Here is a 17668-nt window from a genome sequence, read left to right as displayed (position 1 = left end):
CCCATGCCGGAATTGTTGCTCTCCTTGGAGGCCTGATGTTTTTGGCCCCTCTGAGGTACTGCCTTATTAAAGGATGTGAAAAGACAGGTGGTTCCGTATTGTAATGGGCTGAAATGGTAGAGGCATGAAAAGGAAAGGCCTTTGTCCAGCATCTCAGTTAGGTATTGTAAAATCTGAGGAATATTTGGTACATACATGTCAATGCCTTGTTCCTGGTTGCATGCACAGAATCTCTTCCATTTTTCTGCATAAGATTTTCTGGTACTGGACCTCCTGGCCTCCAAGATAACATCCATAACAGCTTTTGAAAGAGGAGAGTTCTGAATGGCTACATTATCCGCCATGCTGCCAGATTTAAGGTCCTGAGTTGGCTGTGTAGGATCTGATTGTTTTGTTGGGTCAGCAAGCGAGATGTTTGAGGCAATATCCATGCTGGACCTTGAGACAAGCTCTTTAGGATTGGGTACCAGTACTGGCATGGCCAGTCTGCAGCAATCATCATTTTTGGCTTCTCTTGTCTGACCTTTAGGAGTACCCTGGGAAGGAGAGGCACTGGAGGAAAGGCATATACTGTTAGATTTTTCCAGCTGAAGAATAGAGTGTCCACTCTCCATGCTTGTTTGTGATAAATCCTTGTGCAAAATCTCTGTAATCGGCAGTTGTGAGAGAAGGCAAATAGATCTATGTCTGGGTATCCCCATTTCCTTGTTATCATGCTGAAGACTTGTGGATCCAGTTTCCACTCATGGGGATCCATGACGTTTCTGCTTAGTTAGTCTGCCAGAGTATTTGTTTTTCCTGGCAGGAATTGTGCTTGCAGGTGAACTTGATAAGTCAATGTTGCGTCCCATAAGGTCATTGCTCGTTTGTAGAGGGGGTAGGAATGTGTGCCTCCCTGCTTGTTTATGTACCACATGACTATAATATTGTCCGTCTTTATCAGTAGCTGTCCTGGATGAAGTAGATCCTTGAAAGCTGTCAGGGCATTCTGAACAGCTAGCATCTCTTTTTGATTGATGTGAAGATGCATCTGGCTTGCAGGCCATGTGCTCTGAATAAATTTTCCTGCCATATGGGCCCCCCAAGCATAATCTGATGCATCCATTGTCAGTGTCTGTCTGCCTGTGGGTAAAGTGAATGGCAGACCCTTGTTGTGGTGACAGGCCTGTGCCCACCATCAAAACTCCTGTTGCAGGCAGGGAATGAGGGTAATTACCGTCTCCAGGCTGTGGCAATGCTGAGTCCAAACACTTTTTAGATACCATTGTAGTTTCCTCATATGCAGTCTGGCATATGGAATTAGTAGAATGCAGGATGCCATGAAGCCCAAGGGCTGCAGGATTTTCCTTGCAGATAATGGGTCTTTGTTGCCAACTTTTTGAAGTAAGAAGTCAGTTGCCTTTGTTTGTCTGGCGTGAGGTAAGCCATCTGGGCAGTTGTATTTAAGCTTGCACCCAGGAATATTATCTCTTGAGAGGGTACTAGTTTTGATTTCTTTTCGTTTACTGTGTACCCTAGGCAAATTAGTAATCTTTTTACAAACGCCAGATGTTTTAGAAGAATGTCTTTGTTCTCTGCTTGAATAAGGCAGTTGTCCAAGTAGGGATATATTTGAATTCCTCTTTGTCAGCAAAATGCAATCACTGGTGCCAGGCATTTTGTGAAGACCCTGGACACAGTGGATAAGCCAAAGGGCAGTGCAGAGAATTGGTAGTGCATTGAGCCAGCTATGAATCTGAGGTATCTTCTGCAAGACTGTCTGATTGGGACATGCAGGTATGTCTCTTTTAGGTCCAAAGTTACGAGCCAAGCCTTTCTGCCCAGCATGGGCAGTAACTGCTGCAGAGTCAATATCTTGAATTTTGGAACTTCCAGAAACGTGTTGAGTATAGACAGGTCCAGTATTGGTCTCCAGCTTTTGTCCTTTCGCAACATTTCCATGATGTCTCCAAAGGAGATATCCTCAGCGGGTGACCTTGGGGAACCTTCCCCTTCATCCAAATCAGTGTCTGTCGTGAGGGACTCAGGGGAGTCCAGGTGCCTCCTTTTACACTTCCGTTTGCGAGGAACCTCCTCAGTGGGACTATCCGAGGAGGGCTCACCTACGGGGTCCTGTTCCTCTAAGGGAACTAACTGGAGGGTTTGAGCAGGCTGCCCAGTGGTCAGATGACGGAGGATAGACCCAAATGCAAAGGGGGAGCGGGAGGATCCAACGCCCGGACCGGGGATCTGGAAGACCTCGACAGAACCCTCCTTCACTACCTCAAAAGCCAAAGGCGAGCCACTTTCGCCAGGCTCCGAAAGCAGTCTCCTCGGCTCCGAAGCAAGGATCGGTGTCGGAGCCGAAGCGGTCGGATCAGAGAGGGAAGTGTGCTCCGACCTGAAGTGTGCCGAAGACACACCAACACCAAAGGATCCGACGCTCGGCTCTCGGCCCCGAGAGCTAGGATCCGACACGCTCGTGGGTACAGTCGGTGAAGCTACGGAGCTATCGGCGCAGACAAATCCCCGGCTCTGAAAGGGCCTGGATCCAATGACTCCAAAACCTGAAAACGGGTTGGAAAAGGAGTGATTAAAGCAAAAAGGGGGACTGCACTCCCCCCCTGAGGTGGGGAGGCAGGAGCACCCCCATTTGCATCTGAGTCTGCAGAAATCGACTCATCATCCGATCCATGTCGGCGTCAGTCAGGCTTCTCGTAGACCTAGAAGTCGTCGAGGCGGGCCGGGAGGGCCACCTCGAGGGAGACCGGTACTCCTCCGGTGAGAAACAAGGCGAACGGAGCCGAGAGGGAGAGGATCCGGAGGCCCTCATGGAGGGACTAGAGACTTTAGATGGCGGGGCTGAGGGATGAGTCTCAGCCCGCCTTTTATGACTCTTGTGCTTCTCCTTTTCTTTATGTCTCTTCTCCTTAGAAGAGGCAGACGATTCCCCTGAACCCTGCACAGCAGAGGGAGGTTGAGTCCCAGGCAGAGTGGGGGGACCTAAAGGTATAGGGGCTGCGGTAGCAGCCTGTGCCTTAGAGGGAGAGGAAGAAGAAGGGTCCTGCGGTAATAAGCCCGCCAGGATCAACTTGTTCTTCCTATCCCTGATGGCCCAGGGGTTAAACGCTGCACATATCTGGCAGCTAGTGGAAAGGTGGGCCACCCCCAGACACAACACGCACTGAGTGCGGCCATCAGCCGGGGAAAGCTTATGGCCACACCCAGTGCATTTAGAAAAGACAGCTTTGGGCCCTTCAGCCATCACAGTAACACACCCAGACACTATAGGGGAGGAACAGAACACAACGACCAAAAAATTAGAAGTTATGTACTCACCATAACGTTCCATCTGAGTAGGTGTATTCATTTGTCTGCAACCTGTGGGTTATGGATCCGATATCGGATCCGAACCGGCATAGTTTTCCAGCTATGGATCCAAGCTCTCAGCTCCTCCCCTCACCCATAATGCCCTGCTCTACCCTCATGACCTCAGATCGAGTTTGCCAAAGCAACAATACCCTCAAAAGGGTAACAAGGAATATGCAGGAAACTGAAAGGCCAGGGGGATAGGAGGGCGGGATGGTTGCAGACAAATGAATACACCTACTCAGATGGAACGTTATGGTGAGTACATAACTTCTAAATCTGAAGTAGGATATTCATTTGTCTGCAACCTGTGGGACAGAGTCCCCAGCTACCTGAATCTTGGGCGGCCATCATGGAAGGATATTCCGGAGCACCGGAGCCAAAGGATGCTCTACCCCTAGATGCAAGATCCAACTTATAGTGAGAAATAAATGTATGAGATGAATCCCACGTGGCTGCTGCACAAATATCATCTAGAGGAATCCTAGCCTTGAAGGCTGCCGAGGTAGATACTGACCGGGTTGAATGGGCATGAACACCCCGGTGCGGGCCTTCCTGACGCTTGATAAGCCAATAAAATGCACTGTGAAATCCAGCGGGACAGAGAAACTTTAGAAATTGGCTTGCCCAAATTGAATTTTGCAAAGGAAATAAACAGCTGGTCGGATTGCCTATGACCAGCTGTCCTGTTGAGATAAAATCTTAGTTGCCTGTGAACATCTAGTGAGTGTAGCTTATATTCACCTTTGTTTTCATACTTAGGGAAGAAAACAGGGAGGTTAATGGATTGATTGATGTTTGCTTCAGAAGCGATTTTAGGAAGGAAGGACGGGTTGGTCCTGAGGGAGACACGGTCCGGATAAAATACCAAGTAAGGAGGTTTAGCTGATAAAGCTTGAAGTTCAGAAACTCTCTTGGCTGATGTAATGGCTACCAAAAGGCTGTCTTGTAGGACAAGAATTTGAGATCCACTGTAGCCGCGGGCTCGAAGGGGAGCGGTCAAGGCCTGTAGGACCAAAGAAAGGTCCCAAGGAGGAACTGCTTGCTTTATAGGGGCCTGAGAAGGAAAGTACCCTTAAGAAATGTTTTGCACAATTTGGCTGACATAAGAGGATTAGACTCTTGACCAATGTGATAGTGAGAAATTGCCGCCAGTTGAACTTTGACTGTGGAACTGCTGGCACCATCATTAAAGAGAGAGGTTAGAAAATCAAGCACTACAGGGAGAGGAACCGTGAAGGGATCTACGCCTTGCCGCCGCCCACACAGAGAAACGTTTCCATTTGCTTCAGTAAAACTTTCTAGTGGATGGTTTATGAGCCGCCACCAAAATAGCCTTTACCGTGAAGAAATACCGAGTCCTTATCAAGAGTGGAACTGGAGCAGCCAAGCGGTCAGCTTCAGGTTGTCCAGGTTCGGAGGAGAAATGCAGGATGGATGGGATATCAGATCCGGAATGGGATCTAGAATCCAAGGAGGATTCACCGAGTGAGACCTTAGGAAGGGGAACCAGATCTGTCGAGGCCAGAATGGAGCAATGAGAATCATTCTGCAACCCACCCGAGAGGCTTTCTGAAGAACTTGCAGCATCAGAGGCAAGGGAGGATAGGCATACAGAAGACCGGGTGGCCAAGCATGCACCAGAGCGTCTCTTGGGGTACCTCCGAGGAGGTATTAGAGCGAAAAACTGTCGCACTTGGTGTTTGAGGGAGAAGCAAAAGATCGCATGAAGGGGTTCCCCACCGTGCGAATATGCGTTCCGCTACTTGACAATTGAGAGACCACTCGTAAGGGGTCAGAATGGTGCGACTGAGCTTGTCCGCTAGGATGTTGGACCGACCCGGAATGTGCGTTGCTATGAGAAAGCGATTGGTGGAGATTGCCCATTCCCAAACTCTCATGGCCTCGACAAAGAGGGTAAGACCTTGTTCCCCTTGCTTGTTGATGTACCAGACAACAGACATATTGTCCGATTGAATCGCAATTGTTCCCAAGGGAAGAAAGTCCTGAAGTGCTAGCAACGCTAAGAGCACTGCTCTCATCTCTAGAACATTGATATGCAGTAAGGTCTCTGAATCGCTCCACGTGCCTTGGACTGTCCGCCCGCAGTGCCCCCACCCGAGGCGGGAGGCGTCCGTGGTCACCGTGGCGAGAGGGGAGAAGCACAAAATGGGCGACCCTCGTGGAGATCCGGGAGTGGAGCCACCACAAGAGGGACCGCTTGCAAGCCTTGCTGATCGCTATGGGATGATGCATGGGAGAGCAAGGTATGACCACTGTACTAAGAGCGTCCACTGTAGAATGCGCATATTGAGCCTGGCAAGAGGAAGAAGTGCTATCGAAGCCATGGACCCTAGAGCCCTCAGGACCAACTCCGCTGGAACAGAACATGAATGGAGAATGGCCCGCACCTGGAGCTGCAGATTTAGAACTCTGTCCGCAGTGAGGAAGGCTCGTAAACTCCTTGTGTCTAGTCTGGCCCCTATGAAATCTAAGAGCTGAGTGGGTGCCAGGTTGGACTTGTTTGTATTTATTGTGATGCCCAGAAATGGAGCAAGATGGAGAAAGGAGTCTCGCCAGAGAAGTAGATGCCTTGTTGGGGCGGTAAGGAGCCAGTCGTCCAGGTAGGGAAAGACCTGCACCCCTGAAGCCTCAGGTGGGCCGCTACCACTGCTAGTACTTTGGTAAACACCCTGGGGCTGTGGTGAGACCAAAGGGAAGGACCCGAACTGGTAGTGACTGGCTCCCAGCCGAAGCGGAGAAACCTCCTGGAGCGCCTGTCCATTAGGATGTGGTAGTACGGTCCTTGAGATCTATCGAGCACATCCAGTGGCCTTCTCCCAGAAGGGAGAATAGATTGTAGAGTGACCATTCGAATTTTTCTTTGGGGACTGCCAGATTCAAGAGAGAGAGGTCTAGGATTGGTCTTAGTTCCCCGTCTTTTGGCACTAAAAGAACCTGGAGTAGAACCCTGATCCGATCTGGTCTGGGGAACGGGCTGGATGGCTCTTTTCTCTAGCAGATGGCCAATTTCTGCCAAAGCGGCCTCCCTTGACCGGGTGGTACGCCTGGGAGGGACTTCATCTTTGGAAGGTGAAGGAAAGGAATGCGATATCCCTGGATATGATTTGGAGAACCCAGCGGTCCGATGTTATGGACTCCCATGCCGCTAGGTGCCCCGGAACGCCCCGACTGCCTCCAGAGTAAAGCAGTCGGGCAACCCTCAGGGTTGCTGCGCGGCCGTTCAGAGAAAGGTTCCCTGGACCCGAAGTTTCTGGGAGCCCTCTGCCTCTAGGGCGGCGTCCTCCCTGTCCTCCTCTGCCACGGAAGGACTGGTTGTCCGGAGCAGGCTGGGACTGCTGCGACTTCGGAACCACATCTTCTTCTGACCCTTTTGGTTCCTAGAATAGGGCCTCTGGGGTGCAGAGAAGCGGATTCGACGGCAGACAGCGTCTTCCGTCCTTCTCGCTCTGGGTCAACGTCTCGCACGGTCTTGCCAAACAGAGCAGAACCATCAAAGGCGTCGCAAACGCCTTGAAGGGCTCAGAAAAATCGCAGTGGCGGAGCCAGGCCTGACGCCTAGTGACCAGTCCTGTCCCGCAGCTCTAGCGGCGCCTCCGTAGCATGGGAGAGTAGCCGCATAGAAGTATTTGTGACTGACCTAAGAGTGGCCATTTTGGTGGAGAGCAGAGCTCTGTCCTCCTCCGAAATGGACTCAGGGATGCAGCGTACTCCTTAATAAGGTCTCGCTGCATCCGAATAACATGTGCCAAATAGTTCAGCCCTTACCGAGAAGGTCGCCGAACTGAACATCCGCTTCCCCAAGCGGTCCATCATCCGAGACTCCTTGCTCGGTGGGTGGACTGAGGGACTCTCCTGAGCCAGTTCCCTCTTTGTGGCCGCCATCAACATGGCATCTACAGGAGGCCCCTTACTCCAATGGGTCCTGTCGGAGGGCGGGCTAAGGATCCTGTCAGGTCTTTTGGGAATTGGCTCCATGGTGTCCGGTTCCTTCCACGCCCTGGTGGTAATAAGGTCCACCAGGGGTCGGCAGGGGACACCCAGGAGGTAGACGGGCCCGTTTAATGCCTCCAAGAACACGGACTCGTCCGAGGAAGACTTGGGGCAGACCACCCCCTAATACGGAGCATTTCCATGATGTCTCCGAAGGAGACATCCTCGGGGTGACCGTGGGGAGCCTTCCCTTCCTCCAAGTCCGTGTCTTCAGTGAGAGACTCGGGAGTCAATGTGCCTCCTTTTGCACGTATGCTTGCGAGGGCCTCCTCTGGGGGCTGTCAGAGGAGTCCTCATAACAGCAATTTGCTCCATGGGAGCAACTTGGGGCACAAGCGGGCTGTCCCAGGGGCCGGATGGTGGAAGCCTGGCCCAGTGCAGAGGGAGCGGGGCGGAGCGGCAAGTGCCGGGGTCCGGAGACCCTCAACAGAGCCCTCTCCACTACATCAAAGCCGAAGGGAGCCGACCTCGATCAAAGGATCCGACAATCGCTCCCCTCGGATCCGAAGAGTGGATCGGAGCCGGCGCCCGGCACTCGGATCCGAAGGACAGTGCGCCCGACACAGATGGCGCCAAGGAGCACTGATCCCCGGATCCGGCTCGGATCCAGGCTCCGAGATCGGATCCGACGCACTCGAGGGCATGGTCGGATCCGGTACCAAGTACTATCGGCTCCGACCTCCCGGCCCGGCTGCTCGGCTCCAGTTGCTCCGAACCCGGATAGCGGGTCGGAGAAGGAGCAATAGGCTTAAAGGGTGTTGAGCTCCCGGAGGGGAGGCAAGAGCACTCCCATCTGCATCTGGGCCTGGATGAACCTTCTCATCATCCGGTCCAGATCAGCATCGAAAGGCTATGGGTAGATCTCGCGAGGCTACCGAGGTAGGCCTGGAATGCCTCCTCGATAGCCTCGACGGAGATCGGGTCTCCTCCTCCTCAGGACCCGGTGAGAAGCACACAGGGGACCGGAGCCGAGAAGGAGGAGACCGGACCGACAAACGGAGCCGGGAGAAGCCGCTTGGCTGGCGGGGCGAAACAGAGGTCTCGGCCCGCCGCTTGTGGTGCTTCTCCCTCCGTCCTTTTAGATGCATCCCTCTCCTGTCCTGAAGCGGGAGTTTGAGTCCCAGGAGCAGGAGGGGGTGCCACAGGGGGAACAACTGCAGCCGCAGGAGTCCCCGAAGGAGCGGAGGTCGGAGCCGAGTCCGGCGGTAAAGACCCGCCAAGACCAGCTTGGACCTCCGCTCCTCAGTGCCCTGGGGTTGAACCCTGCACAAATGGAACAACCAGATGTGAGGTGTTCAACCCCAAGACACTTAACACACCGAGTGTGGCCATCAGCCGGTGAGAGCTTATGGCTACACTCGAGCATTTAGAAAATATGGACTTAGGCTGTTCAGCCATAGTCTATAAACTTAACCTAAAGTTACAGAAAAGTAACTTAAACAATAAAAGAAGCACACAGGCCTCACACACACTCTACGCAGCCAGGGAGGGAATAAAATTACTACTGAAATTTAAATTAAACTAAAACAGTCAATAATAACAGGAAACCTACAACTTTCACACAAAAATTGTTAAAGAAAGAAAAAATTCTCTATTTTTCAACAAGAAAATAGTCTACTTAGCTGAGAGCTATGTATCCACATCTAGTTACCAGCGCGGCAAACAAGATCTGAGGTCATGAGGGTAGAGCAGGGCATTATGGGTGAGGGGAGGAGCTGAGAGCTTGGATCCATAGCTGGAAAACTATGCCGGTTCGGATCCGATATCGGATCCATAACCCACAGGTTGCAGACAAATGAATATCCTACTTCAGATCTAAAAATTACCACAAAAAATTAAAACTAAGACTATAACTCGACGAAGGGGGCTAAATCACTCAAACACTGACAAAAAAAATAAACTTTTTGTCTAACTTTGAACAAGATATATAGAAACGATCTCACCCAAGCCTAAGGAGCTCTTCACTAGTAGCTTCTTTCAGCCGCAGCAAACTCGATCTGGGGAAAGGCAGCATGCAGCAGGGGGTTATGGGTAAAGGGGAGGAGCTAGGAGCTTTGATCTTTTAGCTAGTAAAGCTGCTGGCTCGGATCAGAGGTTGGATCCGATACCCACAGGTTGCAGAGCAAATGAAGTAACTACTTCAGATCTACAATTCCAGATTGGTAGATGGTGTCGAAAGCCTTGGCGAGATCTAGATAGGCTTTGTGAACCACCTTACCCTCATCTATGGCTTTGGTGACCACTTCAAAGAAGTCTATGAGATTTAGGAGACATGATCGACCTTTTACAAACCTGAACTGGGTGGGGTCCAGAGTTTGTAAATTACCAATGTCATTGTTTATAAGTTCCATGATGATACGTTCCATAGCCTTGCAGACCAGGCTCATCAAGCTAATGGGGCAGTAGTTCCTGAGGTCCATAGTGGCTCCCCCTTTGTGGAGTGGGATAAAACTTGCTGTGCACCATTCAGTGGGCACAAAGCCTGAGGTCAGACTATGACTGAACATGGTACTTAGGTGCGGTACTGGTTCGTTCTGTAGTTCATGTAGAACGCAGCCTTGGATGTTGTCAGGTCCCATGGGTGCTTACCTGTGCAGCCGTGATTACAGGAACTTTGCATTCTTCCAGTACAGAGATGGCCCTTTAGGGGATGAGAGGGGAGTAAAGTTAGCACTGAACCTATCTGCCAGGATGTTGGCAATAACAGTTGGTTCTGTATATTTAGAGCCATTGTGCTGTAACTCAGAGCAGATCCGAGTGTTGTCATTGAGGTTCTTGACACAGCTATAGAATGCTTTGTGGTTGTCTTTAGAATCAGTGGCAATTTTGTTTTCGTAACTAGCTTTGGAGGATTTTATGAGGGATCTCCGTTTTTTACTGAGGCTGACCAGGGGAGTTCCTCCAATCATGGGATTTTACTCTTTTTTTTGCAACAGTTTCTTTCTTCTGTTGTAGAGTTTGTTTATGGCAGGGGACCACCATACTGGCTTCCTTTTTTTTTTTTTTTTTTTTGGAGAATAGCATCTTGGTTCTGTTCGGGATTGCATGATCCATGCACTCGTCCAAGTGCTTATAAAGTGCATTTGTGTAGGATTCAGCAGTCGTACCTCTATTGTCTGTCTGCATGGGTGTCATGAAGTTTGCCACTTCTGTCTTTAGAAGCATGAAGTTGGCTTTGGAAAAAATGTTTACGGTGGTTTCCCTAATGAGCGGTGGGGGCAGGATGCGGATGTCTGGGGTGATTAGCTTGTGGTCAGATCTGGCCAATGAGTAATTGTCCTTTGCTGTGGAACACCGGTTGCCTATGTTGGTAATGACCAGGTCTAGAATACTGCTGCCCCTGGTGGGGGTGTGGTTAAGTTGATCCAAGGCGTTGGAATTTATGAATTCCAGAACACGTTGAGCAAAATAACTGTTACATGAGTAATCTTCCCAGTTAATGGTGGGGTAGTTGAAATCACCCATTATTAGGGTGTTAAGTTGTTCCCTAATATTTTCCAGTGTATCAAGAAATGAGGAGTGGGAATCCTGGGGCATGGTGGGGGATCTGTAGCAAGCTACAATTTGGATTGTGGTCTTGCCCAGGGTTAGTTGCACTTGGATAATCTCGGATGCATTATGCTGAGCAACTAGTCTGGAGGTGTGGATATCCTTAATGAACATGGACATGCCTCCGCCTTTAGTGTTTCGATCCAGTATAGGTGGCCGAAAAATGTGGTATGAATTATAGCCTGGTAATGCAGGGGTGCTCCCAGGAGCCTTGAACCAGGTCTCTGTTACTGCACAGAAGTCGATGTTCTCCATTTTAAGGAGTGCCTAGAGTGAGTGCATTTTGAGGTTTAGACTTCTAGCATTGAGTAGCATTACCCTCAGATTCTGCTTGCTTGTACCGGTTATGGTGGTGAGTTTGTCATTTGAACCTTACCTAAAAAAAGGTACTATATGGGGTGGCAAGAGCCTTAGCCAGTATCCGGAATCCCAAGGGTGACAGGTGCAGGCCATTTCTGGCAAAGCATCGTGGTCTGTCGATTATATCATCCCAGGCAGACAGATACTGGATCCCCTTAGAATGACACCATTAGCTTAGCCAATTGGGTGATGGCAGGATGCTACTCGGGGCTAGGGTCATACCTGACTGGGCACCAAGATAAGACAGCTCCTTAATGTCTCTCTTCATGTAGTCCAGAGAGGTAAGTCTCAGGTCATTCTCACCAACATGGACAATGACAGTCATATTTGTACTTGTTGTGGAGTGACTGGAGTGCGTGCGTTATCTGGCGGATCCTGGCACCTGACAGGCAGCTGACAGTAACTTTCTCCTTGTTTAGCCTGGTGAATGGAACATCAGTGTGCCTGACTATAGAGTCACCTATGACTAGAGTGTTGAGTACGTATGCCTTATGGGCTGTGGTTGAGTGGCACACTGAGTTTGTGGGCTATGTGTCATTTGGGTTGTGTTGGGGCGGTGCAGGTTGCTTGCATTTCTACTTTGGAGGTCCCTGTTGCTTGGGCCGATTTTTATTGAGAGCCTCTGTGAATGTAGGTGTGTGTTTTGTGTTTCTATGTGTGTTTTTTGTTGGTGTAGGTTTTGAGGGACTATGTGATGAGTGTGGCGTGGTGCAAATGTTTACCCTCTCCTCTTGACCGTCTAGACCAAAGAGTTTTGCTTCCAGTATGGCTATATAAGTGCATCTCTCACAGGTTGTAGTGTAGGGTGGTAGGAGGATAGGGTTGTCTGTGTACTTGAGGCAATTGCTGCACTGCCCCAAGATGCCCAGATTCATCAGGTAGACAGGAGAAAACACCAGGAGCTGACCTTTAGACATGCCTGGATAGGTGCTATAAAGTACTAAAATCTGTTTTCCTCTAGACAAGTGAGGAAAGTTGAGTGCTGTAGTAATTTGTAGCTTATTTAGTGCTTATGAGTTCTGAATAAGTGCTGAGCTCAAAGAAACAGATAAGAGTGCTAAAACTAACTGCCTAGTTCTAAGGGAAATTTTAAAGAGCAGATGTTATGGTGCCGGGAAGAGTTTAACCCTAGCTAAGCGGTGGGAGCTCAGAAGCTTACAAACAGTCCTGGATACAGCAAATCTGTATCTGGACTAGACTACTTACAGGAAAGGCAGGAAACAAGCTTAGGATTTTTTTTTTTTGTAAGTGGAAAGGGAGTAAGGAGGAGCAGAAGATAACTCAAGGTTAAGAACTAAGTGGGTTGGCCTTCTCAAATGTTCTCCCTGTAATAGGTAGAATGAAGTAATGACACTAAACTGGGAGAGTTGACCCAGATCAAATTTACATTAGGGGTGGGCAACTGCAAAGCCACCAAGTATAACAGGATACCAGCAAAAAAAAAAAAAAAAAAAAAAAAAAAAAACACACACAGTGAAACTAGCTAGAGAAATATGCAGCAGACAATAAAAGTGCTATAAAATAACTTGAAAAATAAGCAAAAAACAGGATACTTAATGTTATATATTGCAGATCAAGGTTTGCTCAGTGCCCTTCCTCCAATTAGCTCAGTAGGAAATGGCAGAAACACTCACAATTAACTTCTTAAGTAACAGAAAGTTGAAACCTGAAAACTTTAAAAAAAGCTTGAAACAACAAGGTGCTTACTCCTAGCCATAGTCCAGGTAACCCCAATCAGCCAATGACCATAAACAGCCCCCCTCTCACTGAAATGCAAGAATGGCTTTTGCTAAACTAAGATGGCCTGGAACATGTGCTCAGACACACAGCATCTACAAACAAATAAACTAGGCCCAAAACACAAGCCTGAATATGGACAACGCTACAACTACCCATACACACTACTTGGGTATAAAAAACTGCAGAGATGTTTATCACAGCAGAAAAGCAGCAGTGAGCCTTTAAATGAAAGTTTTAAACAGATAAAGGAGCAGGGAGACTCTAGAGAATGCTTTTAACTGCAAACAATTAAGTTATATGATACACTCCTTGGCAGGAAATCAGAACAAACCCAAACAGGTGCTTAACAAATGTAGAAAATTTCCAGTTAATACCTCACACACAGTGAAACTAGCTAGGAAAGTATGCAGCAGACAATAAAAGTGCTATAAATAACTCGTAAAAATAAGCACAACAGAGGATACTTAAAGACTACCAAGAAGAAGAAAGGAGTCACTATCCTTCCATTTCTCGAAGAGAGACAAAGAAAAACAAATCCCTTGGGCACTGCCTCTCTGTGTGACTGATCTGTATCCCTCCTGTACGGTAGTGTAAGTAGGTGCTATCACAGTGAGTGACCAGCCTCCAGCATAATGTAGAGGGCTGGCTGAAGGCAGCGATATTGAAAATCCTATCCAGGAATCAACTGATGGTTCCTAACCCTGCATCCTCTCTCACCAGCTCGGTCATACCCCAAAAGGTAGTAAACTGCACAAACTTAAAGTGGCAGATAGGACTAAAGGCCTGCAACAGCCAACTCAACGTTCCCTAGAAAGAAACTAATCTATAGTAATCCAGAAATGATAGAAGTGATAAACGTAGCTGTGGAATGATGTGATGGCCAGTGCCTGGCCTCTGTATACCTTTGTCTTTTTCCTACCTTTCTGGGTGCTAAGCAAGACCATGTTTCTCATCTCTGTGTTGAATACCCTTCACTATAACCACATTGGTGCAATAAAAGGTAGGCCTTGGTTCTCCCTGGTCACATGAAGTGAGTCAGTAGTTTAGAACACTGGCACTGCTAGCAAAACAGTACTGGGCAGCTTCTATGATGGTTATATCGACTGAAGTGGCAGCTGCTGAAATACTAAGATTTACAGTTTTACAGTGCTGAATGCAGAAACATCCCTAAGAAACCTGGTAGGATGCATGTAAACTGCAACAGCAGAAAAAAGTAGCTACAAATCATGAAATAAGGCAGACACCCTAGTACAATTCAAAAATGATACAAGCTCAATACCTACGTAGAAGGAAGCTCTCATGAAGGAGATTCTAGCTGTTATCCACTGCAGGATGGGCTCCTCAAAGCAGGACCAGTGTTGCAGCAAACTTTTTTCTAAACCCCCCCCCCCTAAGCCTGTGGGCATAACGTCCTCGAGGTTTCTGGTGAGAAGGCCATCCAAAGGGTTTATGAATAGAGTTAACTTCCCAGCACTTCCCCCCTACAACTTTGTACCTTGTGCCTGGACCATCCTAATCTAAAAACAGTGCAAGGGTCTGGTGTCACTTCTGTGACTGGGGTCAGCTGTGTTTCTCTACTAACAGACTGTGCTATTAGCCCTCCATGCAGTATGACAGAGATGACATTGTTGAGTCACTCCCATCCTCCCTGGTCTAACTCTCCAGTACCTGAGGTAGTAAGCAAACGTGGGTCATCTGTGTTTCAGTCAGATCTTCATTCTGTTGCACCCAAGGTCCAGCTCTTCCTAAGCATTTTCCATAACATCAACCAAGTACTGTCAGACAGCTAGCAACTCAGAAGTCATTTGAATAACTTAACTCAATCAGTAACTCGTTGGATGTAATCATGCATTAGTTTGCTGCTATGTGGCTAACTTTATAGAAACATTGTTCCAGATCTAGCAACATCTCATCCTCCTTCCGGTTCCAAGACTTGCACTTTATCCACCGTACCAAACCTCAGACTTTCAATACAGTTTCAGATTACATTAATCATATCACTGCTCACTGTATAAAAGGCTGATGATCTTAAGCAACAGGCACTAGTACTGTAATCTGGATTCCTAGTGATCATTCACCTATTCTCGGTTATGCCATCATTTACAGATTTGGACTGCACTGTACACAACATTATCCATTTACTTTTGTATAGTCCTATATTTGTGTGACTTTCTTCCCCTCTCTATATTGTACATAGTGATTGCTTGTGTATGTCTTTTACATTCCTTATAATTATTTTACCATACTGTAATGTACATGCATATTTTGTTTCTTAGTTTCCTTATTTATTTCCCTCTGGGCTAACACAAATTGGCCTTCTGTGATCAGCACTCTACCCTGTTTAATAAATTCAAACAAAAAAAAAATGAATTAGATGCTTGTAATTTATGTAGCAAATGTACCCAAATTCTATGACCACACCCAACACCTGAACCTAGGTCACCAATGATAGGTTTATGGTTAAAACAATAGATTTGGAACAACAGTCTGCTTAGCATGCAATATTGCAGTTTAACATTTAATTTCAGATATAGTATTTCAGTGTGAAAAAGTCAAATGAGTCTAATCAGGTCATGTAAATATATCATTTTTATTACCTGGTTCAGAGCTGCTGCTGTACAAATGTCTAAAGTAACAAACACGATGTTTTCTTTTTGGGCTTCTTTTTCTCCACTGGTGTTTTCCTATTTATCTGCCTGACGAGGTCATAAAAGATCTAGAACAAAAAGGTAACACTTTTTTAATCGTACTTTACTGAAAAATAAACAAATTCAAACATTCTGTAAATTTAAATGGTCCCTGGACATGAAGTGCAACATACTCCAGGTACTTCAGTTTCAATTTTTTTATACAAATCACCTTTGATCATACCTTTTTGACCTCAGTTTTTAATAGCTAAGGGAGATTAATCTCTGCACTACTTTAGAAACCTCGTAAATTACCAACAAGTTCTGCAAATCTGCCTAAATCAGATGGCCATCTACCAATTACTTTCATTTGCACTTCACAGTGCCCTTTTTCACTGGAAACCTAGTGATTAAAGCTCCGGACAGTAAAGTAATAATCTCAATAGTACAATCAAATTAACAACATTGTTGGAGACACTGTTACAAAACATTGCAAAAGCTGTTGAGACACATTTACAATGTAAATGCATAACAAAATTATAGCTTTTAAAATCTGTAGTAAAAAGAATACTGAACTGAAGCATGCTATTTACAGGCTACACATCCTTCAGCACATGAACGGGTTAAGTAGCGGAGCTACAACCCAGCTGTTGACAGGAATCTATTCTATACACTAATAAGAGGAAAACAATGATAACCAAAAGGAAGAATTCAGATAAATTCAGTAAAAATGATGTGGAAACAAAAAGAAATTTGAGAGAGTTAAATCTAAAGACAATAAGAGAATTTGCATTTGTGAAATGGAATTCTGGGAAACAGGAATCAAACAGAAAATAGGAAAACAATACTTGTAAAGAATTACAAAGGCAATAGGATTGTAAAGGGAAGAATACAAGGGGAGATGTGACTGCCCAACAGTCTTAGGTGAACAAAAACAAGAACCAGGCATTTATTAAACATTCTGGCTACAGGAGAAAGGCCAACAGCAAGGATGCAAATGTTCTAAAAAGTTCCCTATTCAAAATTTGACATATGAGCTTTGTTTTTGCAATTCTGAAGTCCCCATAAATGCATTCCACATCTCAGCTGAGGCTACTGCAGTCATGATCTATATGATGAACATAGTACACCTAATGCAAGTAAACTTACCATTACCAGTAGATGGTCTAATATATCACTATTACAGCAGCCTAAGCTACCTGGGTCCTACCCCCCGTGACCAGCCAGCTTGCAAAACGTAAGGGTGCCTTCCACGTGCTCGGTCAGAAGCTCAGAGAACGGGGCTGGGCAGAGGGGCAGCTACTGCAGCAGTGATCTATTAGAACATCTACTGTTATGGTAAGTATACTTACACAACTGTACTGGGTTCAACAGAGAACTACTGCAGTAGCCTTAGCTACATGTGCAGATTACCATGGCTTAGAAGCTAAAAAGGGAAGTGGTAAATGAATAAAGACAGCAAGGACCCCCCCAACCAAATGGTCCTATCTACACTGTTCTGGACCTGGAAAAGGAATCCAGTTTGTAGTACTTTTTAAAGCCATGTACACAGGACCAAGCAGAGAAATGAGTAAAACAGTAGTCTTCCACTGCAAGCAACTCAGTTTTGTCTGAAGATCTAGTTTAAGGGAAAAAACAGTCAACTTTCTGAGCAAAAAGTTAAGATCCCAAGGAGAAGCTACCTATTTCCAGGTTGGTGGATTCCTTTCAAAAACTTTTTAACTTTAATATGATTAGAAAGTGGGTATATCAAAGGGCAGACAAGCAAAAAGAGACGTGCACCTTGACAGAGGAATAAAAGGCCATAGGACAGCAACTCTCACAAAATAAACAAGAACCAGAGGCAGCCAGCCTGAAGAGGGTGCTGGTACTTGTTCTGGCACCAACTAGAAAGGGGTTTCCTTTTGTACATATATCCAGTTTTTTCACCTCCTTTAGTACCTGCTGCACATCTACAGAAAAAGATGATGCTCAAAAGGTATAAAAAAATCTATCATCCAGGCAGTTAGGGAAAGAGGTTTTAGGTGATG

General features: G+C 46.9%; 1 protein-coding gene across 1 annotated transcript in view; it reads right to left on the bottom strand.

Moving 5' to 3' along the window:
- RAP1A (RAP1A, member of RAS oncogene family) overlaps positions 1 to 17668 on the bottom strand; it is a gene marked incomplete in the record, with an annotated part of 951057 nt that overhangs the window by 47842 nt on the left and 885547 nt on the right. Inside the window, 1 exon segment of the mRNA XM_044076989.1 lies at positions 15609 to 15727. Within this exon segment, the coding sequence (XP_043932924.1) occupies positions 15638 to 15727 (90 nt within the window).

Source organism: Protopterus annectens, chromosome 7.part0 (genome assembly GCF_019279795.1).
Source record: "Protopterus annectens isolate FY-2018-M chromosome 7.part0, PAN1.0, whole genome shotgun sequence".
NCBI classification, from domain to species: domain Eukaryota; kingdom Metazoa; phylum Chordata; order Ceratodontiformes; family Protopteridae; genus Protopterus; species Protopterus annectens.
This window is presented reverse-complemented; position numbering and strand designations above follow the sequence as displayed.